The sequence below is a fragment of the Clarias gariepinus genome, chromosome 10, assembly GCF_024256425.1.
Source record: "Clarias gariepinus isolate MV-2021 ecotype Netherlands chromosome 10, CGAR_prim_01v2, whole genome shotgun sequence".
NCBI classification, from domain to species: Eukaryota; Metazoa; Chordata; class Actinopteri; order Siluriformes; family Clariidae; genus Clarias; species Clarias gariepinus.
In genome coordinates this window covers 18705772-18723355 of record NC_071109.1, presented here as the reverse complement: position 1 = coordinate 18723355, position 17584 = coordinate 18705772, and the positions used below count along the sequence as shown (strand labels likewise).

Sequence of the window (17584 nt, the reverse complement as noted above, 5' to 3'; positions counted from 1 at the left end):
CATCTCCCTGTACATCTGTGTTAAACACACTAGCCATTTTAACTGCAATTTATTTTCAGTCATGTCCCAGTGTAGGCCATGCATGAGCAAACCTGAGCTTTAATTAGTATTCCTACTGTAGTCAAAAATTCGGATTAATTAAGGCTCACATATTTGGCAAAGCATGGCAGAAGTTAAAGAGAAAGAAATGGGCATAAAGAGGTAAACATGTATTGCTCTAAGTCTGATTAAAAAGAAAATCATGCCAAAGGACAGTAGGTATGAAGGTGCTTAATTATGCTTGTGTGAAGCTATTCCAGGGGCTGATAATATTATTTTACACAGAGTTTTGTTTCATCTAAAAATGTCATGAAAGGACTAAAGGCATTCCAGATGTATTCTAAATAAGTCAGATAAAGCATTATTCCAATGTTCCTATTTAAACAGCCATTCACACACTTTTCACCTACTCTCCTGACCATTAAACACAGACACAAAATGGTCTCTACTTTTCCAGCCACTAGTTTATGAACACAAATAAGACTTTATCTTCTGACTTTCTAGCTTTGTGTTAATAGTCAGAGTTTAGAAAACTTTAATTGCTTTATTTCAGAGCAGACATTAATATCTTGCATAGCAACATGGTGTTCTGTAGAGACAAGAAAAAGTACCCCCGCACACATACTGTATACGTATTCAGCTATATTAATTGTCTTCAGTTTATCTGTCTACTGTATTAACACTTGTGTCACCACAATGCTTCCTCCGAGCAGTTTCACATCGACTTTGTCTCCTTTCCACAGCAGCTACAGCACCAGCTAGCATCCTGAAGGAACTGCTGCAACAGTAAGGTAGAGAAATTTCTGGCTTCCATGTAATTACTTGTGTCACCTCAACTTAGCCTTTTTCAGTCGGAAGAACTTTTCCAGTGAATCTTTGGACCCTGCTGCAAGTGAAAAGTGGCTTTTAAGGCACAGGGGTGTTTTATTGATCACTCTATTGAACTGTAGTACACAGGAGTGAAAGAAATCTGTGCAGCAATCGGCACGGCCTGAGGAACCTTTGCTGAGAGGAAAATAAGCGTCACTTGAATTACGTGGGCTCAGGATATAATTTCAGATGCAACAGACATTTAAAATATTTGGCAAACATACTTATCGAGAGCAACTAGGGCTTTAAGCAGTTAAGAGCCTTGCTCAAGGGTCCAACATTGGCAACCTGGTAATGTTGTGGTTTGACCCTGAGACCAGTAGGGTGACTCTTGAACCACTGAGCTGCACCTGCCCAACCTTGTGCTGCTGAAGAAAACTTGCAACCACAAGCTGTCCTTATTCATTTATAATATTTTCAGTAACTTCTTGAATCCCACCAGGATCGCAGTGGATCTGGAGCATACAAGCCACACAACACGGTGCTATTTTAGATGTGAGAATACACCCTGGATGAGATGCCAGGCCATTGCAGAATCCCATGCACTCTACAAAATGGCCAGAAAACATGGAGCAGTTTAACAATTTAGAGTTGACAGTCTACCTATTTACAGTACATGTTTTTGGGAGGTGGCAGGAAAACTGGAGATGCTACTTACAGTAGCTTGGACAAGAGAAGAACGTGCAACTCCACAAACATGAAGGTCCACACACATAAACACATTATAAGACAAGACATAGACATGGTCTTAAGAGCATGCTTAACCATCAGGTGGTGGTATAAGCCAAACCGTAAAGACATGCTGGCCAATCAGAAGCCTAAAAAACAGTTATCACTGAGTACATGACACTCTGGCATCAAACAGCACAAGCATCAATACAGCGCAAGCGTTTTTGTCCACGTGTCAACACTGAAAACAGGGTTTCAGAATATCATGACCCTGGAAGGAATTTTCCAAAAGCTCCATATTTAGTGAAAGTTTGCATTTGGATAAAAGAAATAAAACTTTCTAAAAATACTCATATACAGTACATGTATTGTTGTCAAGGGTTAAGCCAGGCTCGAGATCGATCTCTGTTTCATGGAGCTCAAGGCAGCAATGTGACCTACACCATGATGCCATATTTTGTAATATCCTATAGCTTCAAACACCAGTTTTCTGAAAATAGATGCCTATTCTCAACATATTGCATTATTTTTGTGGGACATAATATCCAGCCCTCTGTTTCGTGCCTACAATACACTACAGGAAGTGTACACTAGCACTGATGTATTCCCATAACACACCGCAGGAAGACAATGATAACACACATTCAGATTTATTTGCTTTGTACAGTCATTTCTAAACTTACATGTTTTATTTTTTTATTCAGCTTTGTTACCTCAATTTTATTAAATTATATGGATGGCAATTTGTTCAGGTTTATGCGACAGAATGTAAAGCATGCAATGAGCCATTTTATATAATGCAAAATAATTTATTTTAATCAGGAATTCTATCGGGTCGGTTTTCTACAACCCCAAATCAGAAAAAGTTGGGACCGTATGGAAAACACAAATAAAAAGAGAAAGTAGTGATTTCTAAATTTACTGACTTGTATTTCACTGCAGACAATACAACAGCACCTTATTTAATGTGTTCCTCATGACTTTTTTTTTTTTTTCTTCAAAATAAACACGTATTCCAATTTTGGTTCTTGCAACACATTTAAAAAAAAAAGTTGGAACAGTAAAGCATTTACCACTTTGTACTGTTGCCATTCCTTTTCACAACACTTAAAAGACGTTAAGGGACTGAAGACACTAAGTGATGAAGTGTTTCGGGTTTAATTTTGTCCTATTCTTCCTGCAAACAAGTCTTAAGGTGGGCAACAGTACGGGGTCTTCTTTCTCTATTGGAGATGGGTGGGGACTGCAGGCAGGCCAGTCAAGTACCTGTATCCTCTTCCTCTACAGCCAGGACTTTGTAATGTGTGCAGAATGTGGTTTTGCATTGTCTTGTTAAAATATACATGAGCGTCCCTGGAAAAGATGTCTCCTTGAAGGCAGCATATTGTGCTCCAAAATCTCTATGTACTTTTCAGCATTAATGGTACCATCACAGAAGTGCAAGTTACCTTTGCCAAGCGCACTGACACAATCCCATACCATGTCAGACCCTGGCTTTTGCCAAAGTAGTCCTGAGCCCATGTGGTGATATCGCTTATAGATGAATGACGATTCTTCATGCAGTGCCGCCTGAGGGATGAGACATCACTGTTGTTCAGCTTAGGCTTGAGCCCTTGTCCTTTACACACTGAAATTCCTTCAGATTCCTTAAATCTTTTAATCATGTTATGCGCTGTTGAAGGTGAAATATACAAATGTCTTCCTATCTTACTTTGAGAAACATTGTTTTTAAACATTTCAATAATTTTGTCAGGTATTTGTTGGCAAACTGTTGATCCTCTGCCCATCTTTGCTCCTAAAGGACTAGACCTTTCTTGGATAATGCTTTTGTACCAAATCATTATTACAATCACCTGTTGACATCACCTGTTTAAAATCACATCATTATTTAACCAATTTACCTGATTACTAGCCTTAAATTGCTCCTGTCCCAACCTTTTTTGAAATGTCTTGCGGGCTGAATGACAAAAAAAGGACGTATATTTACAAATTAAATAAAGTTGACCAGACAAAATATGAAATATTTTGCGTTTATATTGTCTGCAAAGAAATATAAGTACTGTATAACTACTGTATGTAGTGTTCCTGATTTTTACTTTTTAGGGAATAATGAGTAGAATATTACTTCGACCAATATATTTCCATAAATATCAGCTGCAACTATGCTCAAATAGTAAGGAGAAATTAAAGGCTTGGTCAAATTAAAAATATTGTAAGCTGACATAAAGGGCAGTGAACCAGTTGTATAAGTGCAGGTCTCTTTTTTATTGGGTACAATATTATAATCTTGATCAGCTTTCAAAAAACAGTTTGCAGAATTATACTTCACATTATAAGCTATTATAATCATTCTGGGCGCTGCAATTATATAAGCACAGTCTTGGCATCATCCTCCAGGAAGGAACAATGATAACAACATCATCACTACTAGAGTGATGAAACGAAACAAGAATGCTACATCAAAACTGATGTAAATTTCATGTTTAATATCAAGCCGTGGTACAGAAGTTGGCTTTAAAGCAGCTAAATGTAGTATAAGGACTATAAGACATACTTTATCATACAATGCCACAAGTGTTGAATTTTGCAATAAAAAATGAAACTGATATAAAGTAAAACGTGCAGTGCTATAAAGTTGGAATGACCTGTCCATTCTCTGACAATTCACAGGAATAAAATTAAGGATTTAGAATTTTCTAATTTTGGATTAACCTAATGAAGATCTGATGTGTCATTTTTATCTCCTCATTCCTAGGCAACTGGAAGACATATACTGTAATATTGTAAGTCATTATGACTTATATCAAAGCAACTGTTTTTTAACATGTACAGCAGATTCAACATGTATTGCTTTGGTAACGAGTCTGGATGTTTTATCTGGTACAGTATATCCACCATTTTTTTATTGATTAAGGCTGCTCTATATTATGTATCAAAACAAAAAGTAGACAATTATGGTACACATTTGGTGTAGAAAGCTAAGGATTTTGGATTAATGCATAATTTTAAAAGGCAATAATTAAAATAAACCAATTATTACCTAAAAATACAAACTTGTATATTTTAACTTCTTCTATTTGTTGGTAATTAGGCCATGACATGATTCCCAGTAAACTCTTTAAAGATAGAAAGCACTGGATTAATCTAAACATACAATACTGAGGTGAAAATGTAAGAAAGAATAAAGGCCAAATTGGAAGCACTGCTCTGATTGCATCTGACACGACATATTACACACCCACGACACCTCATTACCTGTGAAAATGTTCTCTGAAACTCTTTCTCGTAATATAATTTCCACTGGGCAACATAAACACTTCACCAACAATCAGAGTAACTGAGATGGTGTATCTCTGCTAAACAAATGGCAGGATAAACGTTTCTCAAATTTAAACAGCTATTTATACCACAAGTTTACGTCTCACTAATAGAAATAGACATCCACTATAACTCTTTGGTGGGTATTATAAGGTACATAGAAGCAATTTGAGCAGAACCCATTATCATGATTATCTGAATATCCTATAATCCTCTCAAAGTAACAGTTCATTTATTGAATGTCTGGAAAGGTAAAAATGTGCTCATTTTCTTTGAAACACTAATGAAAGGCTTGGGCACAGTACCTGGTAATAAATTTCAGGAAGTTTGCGTAATCTGGGCTAATGGCCCATCTCTTAATACAGATCTGTTATCCCAGAAAATGTTGGGATGCCACTATTCTAGGGGCAAACAGAGAACTGCACTCACTGCTAGTTCCTTTCACCTGGGACAAGAGAGCTTTTGTAAAATTTGCAGGACAGTAAATCTACATTGTTTTCTAGTGCATTCTGTATTTTTAAGTCCACTTTTTCTAAGTAGTATAGAGCCGGTAGGAATACAGGAAGCTAAGAGGGACAGAAGAAGAGAACATTAAGTAGTGATCTTTTGAGATGAGGGATATGGCCTAGTAAATTGTGCTGCGTCTCATCAAGTTGCTCTGAGACTGAGAGCAGAGACTGAGTTCAGGGCTGCTTACATCACTGTTCCCAGCAGGAGACATGGAGAGCTGTTAGGATTACTACACCCACATCACCAGGCAGGTATTTGCAGAGTTCATGAATAAGCCACTGGCTTTTCTGACAGATGACAAATAAAACAATTCCCAGCTGGCTCTGATTTTACATACAGCACTTTAACTTGTATGGCTACATCTTACCATAAATATCACATGGGTAATCACAGCTCTAATGTTGTTCATTATAACAGCATGACTATGAATACAATACAGCAGATAAATAAGAAATCTGAGTACTTTTGAGTAAACAATACAGCCCGATATATATATATATATATATATTTTTTTTTTTTTTGGTCTGCAGATCACACACTAGAAACCACACTTACGATAGGACCATCTGCTTTGCACATTCCCATTAAAGGCGCATTTAGTGAAATTGGTCTCTCATCCTTCTTTTCATTTTCATCTTATGAGCCTTTATATTTTAAGTCAAAAATCACATTCATGAAAAATAGTTTCTCTTGTGCGCTAATGATGTCTCTAACTATACAGTACGGTTTCAGTGGGATTGTTGCTAGATTTGGAATTTAACGTAGCATACACAGACAAGTGGAGTTAACTACCTGAGCCAACTGTGTATAAACATACAATTTACAGGTATGAAGCCTCAGTCCTAGCTTCTCTACAGAGCTTTAGTAGAGTTTTAAGATACACTTACATACTATGGGTTATGGCCAAAAGTAGGTAGGCATCTAAATGCTGAACATCTCATTCCAAAACCATGGAAACTAATATTTTAACACTTTGCAAAATACATAATCTGTCTTGTGTTTGTAATTACATACTTCCTGCCTTGAAGTTTTCTAATTCATATGGCTACGGTGTTTCATGCAATTCTTAAGAACTTAAAAACCAAGGTTTTTTTCTCTGTGAATGTAAAATCCTATACAGTTTTCATGATGTTATTAACTCCTCATGTATATGTTTAAAGCAATATTATTGCAATACCAAGCTAAATATAAACAGTATATCATAGAACAAAATTTATAATAAACAAAAACACAATCCAAAGAAGAATTTGCTGAAATGCCTCTTAAAGCATCTCCTGCTCATATGAACCAAGAAAATTCTCTATAAATTTGATTAGTACAGAAAGTAATGTACTGTAGTTTGCTAAGACCTTTGCACAGCACTGTAGGTGGTTTAGTTTCTCCAGAGATACAGCAGAACCTAGACCTTTGCTGTTTGTTATTGATTTTCAATCTGTAAGTTATTATTTCAGTTTGTTAGACCCACAGTTTCCAACTATTAAACTAGTATTATAGTAATCATAATATTGTAAAATGACATGTCATAGTAAGATCAAATGCAGCCAGTTGTTGACCCCGTTGTGTCATATTGTGGAATTTAAATATTTATCATAACCAATATTTAACCATTATGATGTCAAGCTAATGTTATAAACATAGATACTAGTTAATCAAAATGTTACTTTTACTGTTACTTCATAACTTATTAAGTGACATTTTTAAAATTGTGTCTTAATCTGGAGACTAACCAACAAGTGTTCTTGCTGACTGTCTGTAAGCTACCTGGCTACATATAAATACCAAACACAGCGCTGTATTTAAGGAAGAATTTGCTCTGTCAAAAAAAACTGTTAGCTGTCATTTCTGAACATGTATTGGAGCTTGAAAACGGGCAGGTTAAGGACACAAGCTACCAGCATGAGTGAGCATGTATTATAACCTTGTCTCTGCTGACAGGATAGTGACGTGCAAAAGTGACAGGCTTAGAAAATTTTCCAAACAGTTCAGCAAGCAGTGTGGCAATGCAAAGTGGCAGGTCTCTAAAGCAGACAGAAACTTTCTTCCTCAAAGTGTATACAAAGTCAGATTTACATCAATTCTAATGAGGTTTTGCATAGGTATAGTTTACCATAGTTAGATACTGACAGATATTTGCAGTCACATCCAAAAATAAATGTTTTAGCTTAACATGAATGTGGATTTCTATGGTTATATGAACTTAGGGTCCAACTTTTTTATACCTACAGCAGGAATTAAATCCTTCTGTTGTATTAGTGCGCCACTCAGCATGGTAGATTAGAGCAGATATCAGAGCAGAATATAATGCATCTCTCCTGCTTCATGATTAAAAAAGCTTCTCTAAACTGTGCTAGGAATATCTCTTGCTTTAGCTCTGAGACTAGATTAATTCATCAACTAAAAATATGTGACACCTAAGTGTTCCCCCACATGGTGTCAGCCAAGGTAATCATACATACACTGCCTGATTCCTGGGGCTTAGGGATCCACTCTAGGGCATGCAGATTTCCCAGGATATTAGCTAAGATTGTATTTGTCATATCTGTAGTTCTGGTTTCATACTGTTTGACTGGTTTGAGACTGATTTAGTAATTCAATTGTAAAAATAAATACAATTATAAAGAAGAGCTAGGCTAAATAAAGAGTATCACAAAGTTTGAAAACAAACAAAGCTATTTTAAAAGGCCACAGTTGTTTGATGAAATAGAGGCATTTCAGCCGTTCAATAAGAGTCTTTTCCCTGGGGATACTGCTCAATGTGCCAGCAACAATATGGATCAAAATGCAACAATGCTGTGTGTGAGTACACTGGTGATTTGTATGGGTCTAGAGCAATTCCATTTTATCTTGAATAGTATCTACGTTTTGTGTGTTGGTGATTGTGCTTAATGCAAATTTAAGCAGCACATTATACAAATCCTATTTAAAACTATTATTATGACAATTTAAACTATTTTTAAAATAGACTAATTGACTGTTTTTATTGAAGCCAACTGTTGGATCAGTGGTGACCTTTTATTGATAATATACAAGAAATGTGCGCGTGCGGTCGAAATGAGCCTCGGTTTCTCTGGCAACCCCGCAGCCTCCCTGTCGCCATGGCAATGGCTGGCCAGTTTACGGTCGGCTCGCGCGACGCGCAGCTCGCTTTTACGCAATGGCTCACTGCGCAGTAAACACAACGTCATCGCACATCAGCGCGAATGTGTGATGTGATATTTTGTTTTACTTCCTATTATTTTATTATTTTTTTTACAAGAGATTTGCGGATGGGATTCCACAGGGTCGCCTACCTGTGACATTCTAGCTGTTTGATTCAAGCGACATTACAGTAATGCGCTCATCTTCTTGCATGCTACAGAATGAATGAGTATTTTAGGATATGTGCATGTGTATTAATAAAAAATATATACTAAACACAGAAAGCTAATAGGTATTCGCAATTAGCCACATTTGCAACTTAAAAATGAATTATTGCTGAGAAGAAAAAGGCATATAGCACTGCCAACAAAAGCCTATATTGATTTTCTGTGTGTTCAGAAGCCTGGAAGGACAATGCAATGAAGTTGGGGTGGGGGGAAGGAGGGTGAAAAACCACGGTCGCTTTAAACCGAGGGATGTAGAGGCAGCGCTCGAGCATCGCAAGCCTCGCCTCTTACCCTTGGAAGCATCCTTTTCTTCTTTAGGTTTCGCCACTTTTGCGCTCATAGATCCCAGTTTGGACGCGTAATTCCCCGATTTAAACTGGAATCGAAATCCCCCCGTTGTGTGAGCTCTTTCTTCTGTTAGATCCTTGCCAAATCCAAAACAAAGGAACCAGGTAATGAGATAAAGGCTCTGCGAAAACAGATTGAGAGAGATGATACAAGTCATTCATTTGTTGACATTTGAAAGAAGAAGCGCAATGGAGCTGATTCTCTCTCTCTCAGTAGGCAGGAATCGGTGTGAATTACAGCTTAAAGCTTTTTTTTTTTTTTAGCGTGTACAAAACGGCGAGTTTTCAAAAGCGCGCCTGTCTCTCTCTCTCTCTCTCTCTCTCAAGTCAACGATAATCAACCCCGTTTTTTTACCTGTCAAAAACAACGATGCACTTACCTTATCCGGTCCACATTGCCTCCTTCATTAATGCACATTCAGATAAAAAAAAGACGCATCCGACGCGCACGTCGTTCTGTTCCACCTGAAACCGCGACCCCCCTCTCCGCTGTAGCTGAAGCGAGCGAACAAAAAGAAAGAGAGGAGAGGAGGAAAGAGGGGGGTTCCACCGAGTGTCAGCAGACGTAAGCTGTGACACACGAACCAAAAAACCGAGGAACCACCTTCAGAATTTACAGAAGGGATGATCTCATAGCTTTTACACGGATTACAATATACCTTACTACAGGGTGCCAATTTGCTCTGACCTACTGTATGGCATTGCGTATGCTGTTTGGTTTTGTTTGTTTGTTTTATAGAAATCCCACACAATGCAACAGGGTATTATTCTATATCCTAACCCCAGTGATTTCTGCATCGGCTACATTAGTGCAGGAAATGACTATGATAAAAGAGAGAGAGATAGAGAGAGAGAGAGAGATGCGAGATGCTAAGGTCGTTTGTGGAATTTTAATAAGAAGCGCTTTGGGATTTGAGGATGGCGTCTGCAACCCCTTTTGCATGAGTCAGAGGCGAGTACTCCAAAACAGATATGCTGTACCACTAAACAGTAACAACAACAACAACAACCACAATACTAATACTAATACAGTGCAATGTTCTCTATACACGACCCACAATGGTTAAGATGAATAAATGCGCAACACGTGTCTCTTCCATTTGCGCAGCCACTAAAACACCTAGCGCGTTAATTCCACGTGAACACTGAAACGCGTGATCGTGCATGCAGTTGTCGCACGTCTGGCTAGCACATTATAATCCGCTACTGTAAACTAAACAGTGAGAGAAAAACGGATTACAGTACAGACACTTGTATCAGCAGATTGTATTTTTTTTTCTAACTTCCAGATGCTGAAGAAGTTCTTAAATGTATAGACGAATAGAAGCGAGATTGCGCATCACAACGTGTAGCTCACACGCAGTGCAGTAGAAGTGCTAAAACTAGTCAGTGTCAGTTCATTACATTTCCACCCAAACCCATGCATGCTAGAACAGACTTGTAAGGACTAGACGTTTTACTCCTTACCTTTTCTTTAAGGAAAAAACAACTGCAGTTTTAAGGATAAAGGGAAAGACAGACAAACAGATGTTCCTTTTCTCTCTTCCAAAACTGGCAACAGCTGTGACTGAACGAAATCCTCAGCTTTCTGTGTCAGCATTTGACAACTACAGGATGCAATGTAACGGGTTGATGAAATCCCGGTGAGAACTCTCCGCTTTCATCACCTGACCGGATTGGTGTTTTTTGTCCTACTCCGGGTGTGGGGAAACGATGCAGGATTCGTATAGTGCTATTTTTAGGAGTAACAAGACGCCTGCTCAAGTCTTTTCCCCAAGGCGACTTTAGGATTTTAAATGAAGCACTGGTCCAGAAGCTACATTTCTAGATGATTCTAGACCTGAAACATGAAGCCAAATGAATAGTACTTTGACCTGAACCCATAAACGAATAGAAGGACCATTTGTATCTATATTAAAACATATACTATACACCCATCAGCCATAAAATTTAAACCATCTGCCTAATATTGTGTAGATTGTGTCGCCAAAAAAAAAAAAAAACCATCAAGGCAAACCCTCCGAAGGTGTGCTGTAGTGTCTGGCAAAACAATCTTAGCAGTCGTGTAAGTTGCGAGGTGGAGCCTTCAAAGATCAGACTTGCGTGTCCAGTACATTCTAAAAATTGATAGATTAAGATTTGGGGAAAATCCAAGTCAATGATGTAAAAGAAACAATGATTCATAAGATCTTCCAGCAGATCTTCTTCCCCAGGTGCATGGTCCAAATCTGATGCCCACATGCCCTATGTATGAACTCTTGACAGTGGACAAAGGTCAGATGGCACTCTGACTGGTCTGATTGACACAGGCGCATACGCGTTATATGTTCTGATGCCTTCCTATTCGGTCAGCATAACTTATATTAGAAGTTTGTGCTACAGTAGCTTTTCTGTGAGGCCACTTGGACCACTTTTGGAAGGTACTAGTCCCACATGATCCCTGTAATTTAACATTTACAGTATCATAGGTTTGCATCAGGAAGGGCATCCTGCAAAAAAACCTGTGCCAAGTTGTTGTGCAGATCAGTTAGTCCGCTGTGGCGACCCCTTAAGAGAAGCAGCTAAATAAATAACAACAAAATAATGATAATAATATGGACAAGAAATTATGTTTAAATGAATCATTTCAAGTTAGCAAAAATATTAATTAGTAAGATTAAAATACAATAAAAAAAATAGTAATGCTGGAACATATGCAATAACGCTATTCTGGTGCAATATCTTAAATATATCAACATCAGTACAATATACTTAGAAATTCTAAAATTAATATGTCAAATATTCTACATTATTAATAAATTATTTCAATTAAATTTCAAATAAATCATTTGCAGTGAAAACATAATTTAAGTATTACATTGACATTTAAGTATTATTAAAAAAAAACCCACATGGATTTAACTAAGCAAATAGTTCCACTAAATAATTCCTACAGTGATTAATAAGGTTCAGCTGGAAACAATTTATTTTACCCTAACTGTCAGTGAGTAGCTTCTCATTTTGTAAAAAAAAAAAAGAAAAAAAAAACATGTCAGGAGACCTATTCTGTAGTTGTGGCAAACAGTATGTTACTCTGTTTCATGAAATTATTGCCCTGCATCAAGCAACAAAAAATAAAACAAGTCAGGAGACTCTTGTTAGTTTATTCACCACTTCTGTTGAGGGGTCACCACAGTACACCAACCAATCTGCACACAAACAGGTATAGGCTGACGCATCCCACTCGCAGTGCATCCAGGGGTTGTGATTTGTGTATTGGGTTGGAATTTAACCTGGCCTTTCTGCATGGCAGGTAAAAAACCTGCAACTTAGCCACCATTGCCCAACTAAGGAGATTGTTAAAACTACTAAAACTGGGTTAAGAACTGAAAAACACATTATTAAACCCTGAAAGAATAATGGTAAACCATCATAAACCAATGCACACATCATGCCTAATGTCTACCCCATATGCCTGTGGGGGCAGTTTTATGATCTCGGGTTGTTTCTGTTGGTCCGGTCTAGGCTCAGCAATGTTATGTACTTAGAAGTGAGATCAGTTGAGAGCATGAAAATACTGAATGACTAGATCTTTAAAAATTTTTCTGATGGAATGGGCATATTCCAAAATGATGACGATGCCAAGATTAATTGGGCTCAAACTGTGAATTTGGAATTGTGGCTCAAAGAGCACGAGACATTATTTTCACAAATGGATTGGCCATGACAGGGTTCAGATCTTGAGGATCTTTGGGATGTACTGGAGAAGGATTTATGCAGTAGTCTCACTCCCTCATCATCAATACAAGATCAAGGAGAGAAATTAATGCGACTATGGACTGAAATAAATGTTGTGACATTGCATAAGCTTATAAAACAATGCTATAGTCATAATTTAAGTAAAATGTGCGATTACTTCATGCAGTGTATTTTATACACAGTAGGTTTGTCTAATATAATGACACAATGGTTATATACTATAGTATAACAGAACAGGTACTAAAAGAAACAGCAATTTGCAAATTTTCTGGAAATATACTGAAAAGCAAACTGACGTTTTGAGATTGAAAACACTGCAGAGTCACCTTGGCGAACTGGGAGGGATTGAAGAACAAAAGGAGGTCATAGCAGACATGCAGGTACAATATAACAGATTGGTGTTTAAAAGTATGGCTTCACTTTCAAGGACAAGAAAAACAAGAAACCAGATACCATCGTCCTTCAGCAAGAGGTTGTTCTTGTTAACCACTGCCTTCTCTTGATCGTATTCACCTTCTCCTTAGAGGTCATGCCCTAAGAGCTGACGCCATCAGAAAAGCCCATTTTGTACGTAATCATCAATATTTGTAATATATCTCTCAGTTTCATTATATGTTTATCTTAAATTACTAAGATTATTCTCAAAATATCGCTTTGAAATGAAATTCCTCAATGCTTTTAAGTGCAGATAATAAAGATCAATTTGAAAAACATTAATCTTATTTTAATATGGTATGCTGGTGAAAGCAGATACTTTAGAATCAATAACACGTTAAAACAGCTGACCATTTCATCAACCATTGCTAAAAATCAGTCTAAATGTGAAAGAAAAGATGACATTTTCGATATTATTATTGGATATCATTTCATGGAATCTTTATAAAACTGTCTTAAAACAGTGATTCTGCAGAGCATTTTCTTTTGTATGCATCAATGTTATTTTTCATTTTTATTGTTTTATGATACATGCTTTCATTCAGTCATTCATTAATTTAAATATTTGTTACACTTTCATGTACAGATTTGTTTTTTCCCCACTCACCGCATTTTTTTTTTAACATACTCACTAGGTATTAAACAATTTGGTAATTTGTGGTTACCTGTACCTCTTGTGTACTGCATACAGTAAGTTCAAAGTACAGTACTGTAAGTTCAAAGCAAGTGCTTTTGTACAACCCACTTGGCACTGTGCATATACAGATGCAGCATATATTGTACATACTTAATACCTACTGTAGTTTGCTCTTAACCTTCTTTGAGTTTTATATGTTCTTTCAGTTTACATCAGATTTTCCTGTTCCTTCCAAAACATGGCATATGACATTGCTTAATTGCCCCATGTATGAGTGTGTGTATGCATGGCACCCTGTGATAGACTAGATTTCCATTCAGAGTGTTTTGCAGCCTCACACTATAGATCCACCCTCCACCATGGTCGTGGCATCATTTTGATCAGCTTATGCAATGTCACAACATGTATTTCTATTGCATTAATTTCTCTTCAAGATCTTGTGTTGACAATGGGAGAGTCGGACCACTGTGTTAAGTTTTTCCAGCACATCCAAAAGATTCTCAATGGTGTTAACGGTTGGGAAAAAGATGTAAAAACTGGTCATTCAGAATATTCAGGTAGTTGGTGGACCTAACTTTTTTGGACATTAAAATGATTGAACCTAGACCTAAATAACATATATAACCCCAAATCAACACTGTTCCCACAGACCTGTATGGTAAGCACTAGGTATAATGGGTATATCACTTCATCTTCCTCTAATCCTACCCTGATGCACATTGACACACAACAGTTTTCCAATGCTCCACAGTCCATTGTTTATATTCCCTATTAAATTGAAGCCTTTTCCCAAATACCCTTTGTTAAGTAGTTTTCGTATGCTACACTGCTGTTTAGTCCAATTCTCTCTAATTTGCTTCATATTGCGTGTGTGGAACTGCTCTTACAGTACATTCACTATTAAACACAGTCATGAGCTCTACTCTTTTTTTTGCATTCAGTATGTTTTTTTTCGATCACGTCTTCCCCAAAGGTGAGGGCTCAACCCTATCCTTCCAGGTTTTAATAATACATTTTTAATGCTTACCCCATTTTTAGTAGTTACAAACAATTTAGCATTCTGGGAGCACTGGTGACTCAGTGGTAGGTGGTTTGCCTGCCATGCGGAAGGCCCAGGTTTGATTCCTAGCCACTGGATGCAGTGCCGGTCCCAAGCCCGGATAAAATGGGAGGGTTGCGTCAGGAAGGGCATCCGGCTTAAACCTGCGCCAAGTTGTAGTGTGGACTGGGTATTCTGCTGTGACGACCTCTTGTCGGGAGCAGCCGAAAGACCAACAATTTAGCAGCCTCCTTTGTTGTTGTCTTTTCTTGATGCATGACAATAGTTTAAACCATCTGAACCAGAGTAATTTTTTGCCACAGCCACAGGATATGTCTTTTAGCATGGTTGTTTAAAAAAGCTACTCACTGCATCATTTAGGATTACGTAAGTTGTTGCCAGCTGAACCTTATTAATCACTGCAGTAATGATCCAGTGGAAGGCTCTTACCTATTTGCTTAATTAAATCCAGACGGTTACAGTATATATATATTTGTTTGCGTGAAAATTAATTGCACACACATACTTGAGCTAGATCTAATAATTTTTCCAATGTAATTTTTTCTAACAGCGTTTTCCATTAATTTTTTAAATTACCATATCTTCTCTTCCCATTTCATTGCAATGAAACAAAGCCTATACAGTATGTTACCCCAAGCTCGGCCGAAACACCTACAGTATAAAAACCTATTAAAATTTGTTCAGTAGTTTTTATGTGATGCGTGCATAAACAAACCGAAAACAGATAGACAAAACTTCCAAAAAAACATCTTGATGTGTTCTATTATTTATTTTATGTCCACCCCAAATTATTTAATGAATAATTATTACCTGACACACCAACTTTACAGTGGTATTATATACATATAATAATTGTAATAATATACACATTTACAAATTTTTGTCCAAATTGGCAATTTTGTTTATTGTAGTTGATTAAGGCAAATGTATAACAAAACTATTTCTGTCTTTTTTTTGTTTGTTTTAAGAGGAGACGTGTGTTCCAATGAGACGTGCTCTGTTCTAGATGTACTAGTAATCTACCATAGACTCAGAAAAGCTTATCATGACCTTATGTCTTACATAATAGATTGAACTGAGGCTGAGATGGTGAATCAATATGGGTTAAGCATATTTCGAAGCTGGAGGTCATGCAGGTCATTCTGCTCTTAATAAATGAAGTGTAATGTCAGGAGCAGAGTGACATGACAAATGAGACTTCCAGAGATAAAATGTCAATATTGCAGCTGGTACAGAGTAGACTGGTAATTCTAACAAAGTTACAGTTTCTAAGGACTGGCAGAAAAATGAGGGATTTCTGTCATATAAATGGAGACAAACTGGATGCTTACTTGTTTATAGGGGAAATAAACATCAGCATCTTAACCATATGAGCATTGAATCTTTATTTATGTGATCGAAATCCTTTCCAGAGCCTATTAAAATTAGACTTGTGTCTATGCCACAAATGTGTCCAATGAATGAATGAGTTAAATGAGTCCAAATAAACAATTATGGTGTGTGTGTGTGTGTGCACGTGCATGCTGCTAATGAACATGCCAGCTATGACACTGGACTGTGATTTACTGTAGCAAATAAAGGTGCTGTTTAGTTCACAGAAAGACATCATTTCACCAACAGCCCAATGAGCGTACACCACTTGGCCAATCTCCTGGCTTGCATAAAGGGAACAGAATTTTCCACCAAGCTTTTGTTCACCTAATACTGTATGTAATGCTTCCAGATCACACCAGAATCTTTCATTAGATCAACATCTAAAAGTGAACAGATTCAGGTGCATGCCTAAGCAAGCTTAACATGTATGTTTGGTGTATTATAGCAGGCTTAGCACTGCTAACACTAACAGGTTAGGGGGAATAAATATGACATAAAATGATAATAAAAATCTACAGTAAATATTAGTAAGATAAACAATGCAACACCATTTTCATTTCTGCCTATATAAAATAAACTACAAAAATATGAGAAACTGAGCAATAAATGAATATTGTTGCTTTATTAGGAACGTTTTACACTGTAATGTATAAGGCTTTTAAACCAGCCTATGATTTCTATGATGTTATTGATTCCACAAGATGCTGAAAACATCCCTTTGAGATTCCCCTTCATGTTAGTATGATTGCATTCCTCCTACCACATGTCAAAGGCGTTCTACTAAAGTCTCTAGCTGAAAGTGGCCATTGGAATATGAACCACTGATGACCCAATTGTGGCCATGAATGAAAGCACATGGTTAATAACAATACTCACATAGGCACAGGCATTCAAATCTTGATTGATTAGTATTAATAAGCCCAAGAAAACATTCCCCACACTATTATACCACCTCCACCAACATGCTGGCACCAAATTCTGACTCTACCATCTGTGTGCATCAGCATCAGCAAGGATTCATCACATCTTCAGTTGTTTGGATTTGGTAAGCCTGTGCACACTACAGCCTCAGCTTTGTCTTTGTTTTTCTTAGTTGACAAAACTGGAACCCAAATGTGGTCTTCAGCTGTTGTAGTGCAACCACGTCAAGGATTCGACATTGTGCATTCTGTTCAAATTTTTTTGTTCTACACACTATAACAGAATGGTCATCTGGGATACT

General features: G+C 37.2%; 1 protein-coding gene across 2 annotated transcripts in view; it reads right to left on the bottom strand.

The window, feature by feature from the left end:
* Window positions 1–9640, bottom strand: part of fgf13a (fibroblast growth factor 13a) — a 111495-nt gene extending 101855 nt beyond the window's left edge. The window contains exons 1-2 of one of the 2 annotated variants that reach the window (XM_053505772.1): window positions 9499–9640; window positions 9063–9240 (exon numbers count right to left, since the gene is read on the bottom strand). In XM_053505772.1, the coding sequence (XP_053361747.1) occupies window positions 9063–9111 (49 nt within the window). In that variant the 5' untranslated portion in view covers window positions 9112–9240; window positions 9499–9640. The remainder of the gene's footprint in view (window positions 1–9062; window positions 9241–9498) is intronic. The other variant, XM_053505775.1, reaches the window with a different exon arrangement.
* Between the last annotated feature and the right edge of the window lie 7944 nt (window positions 9641–17584).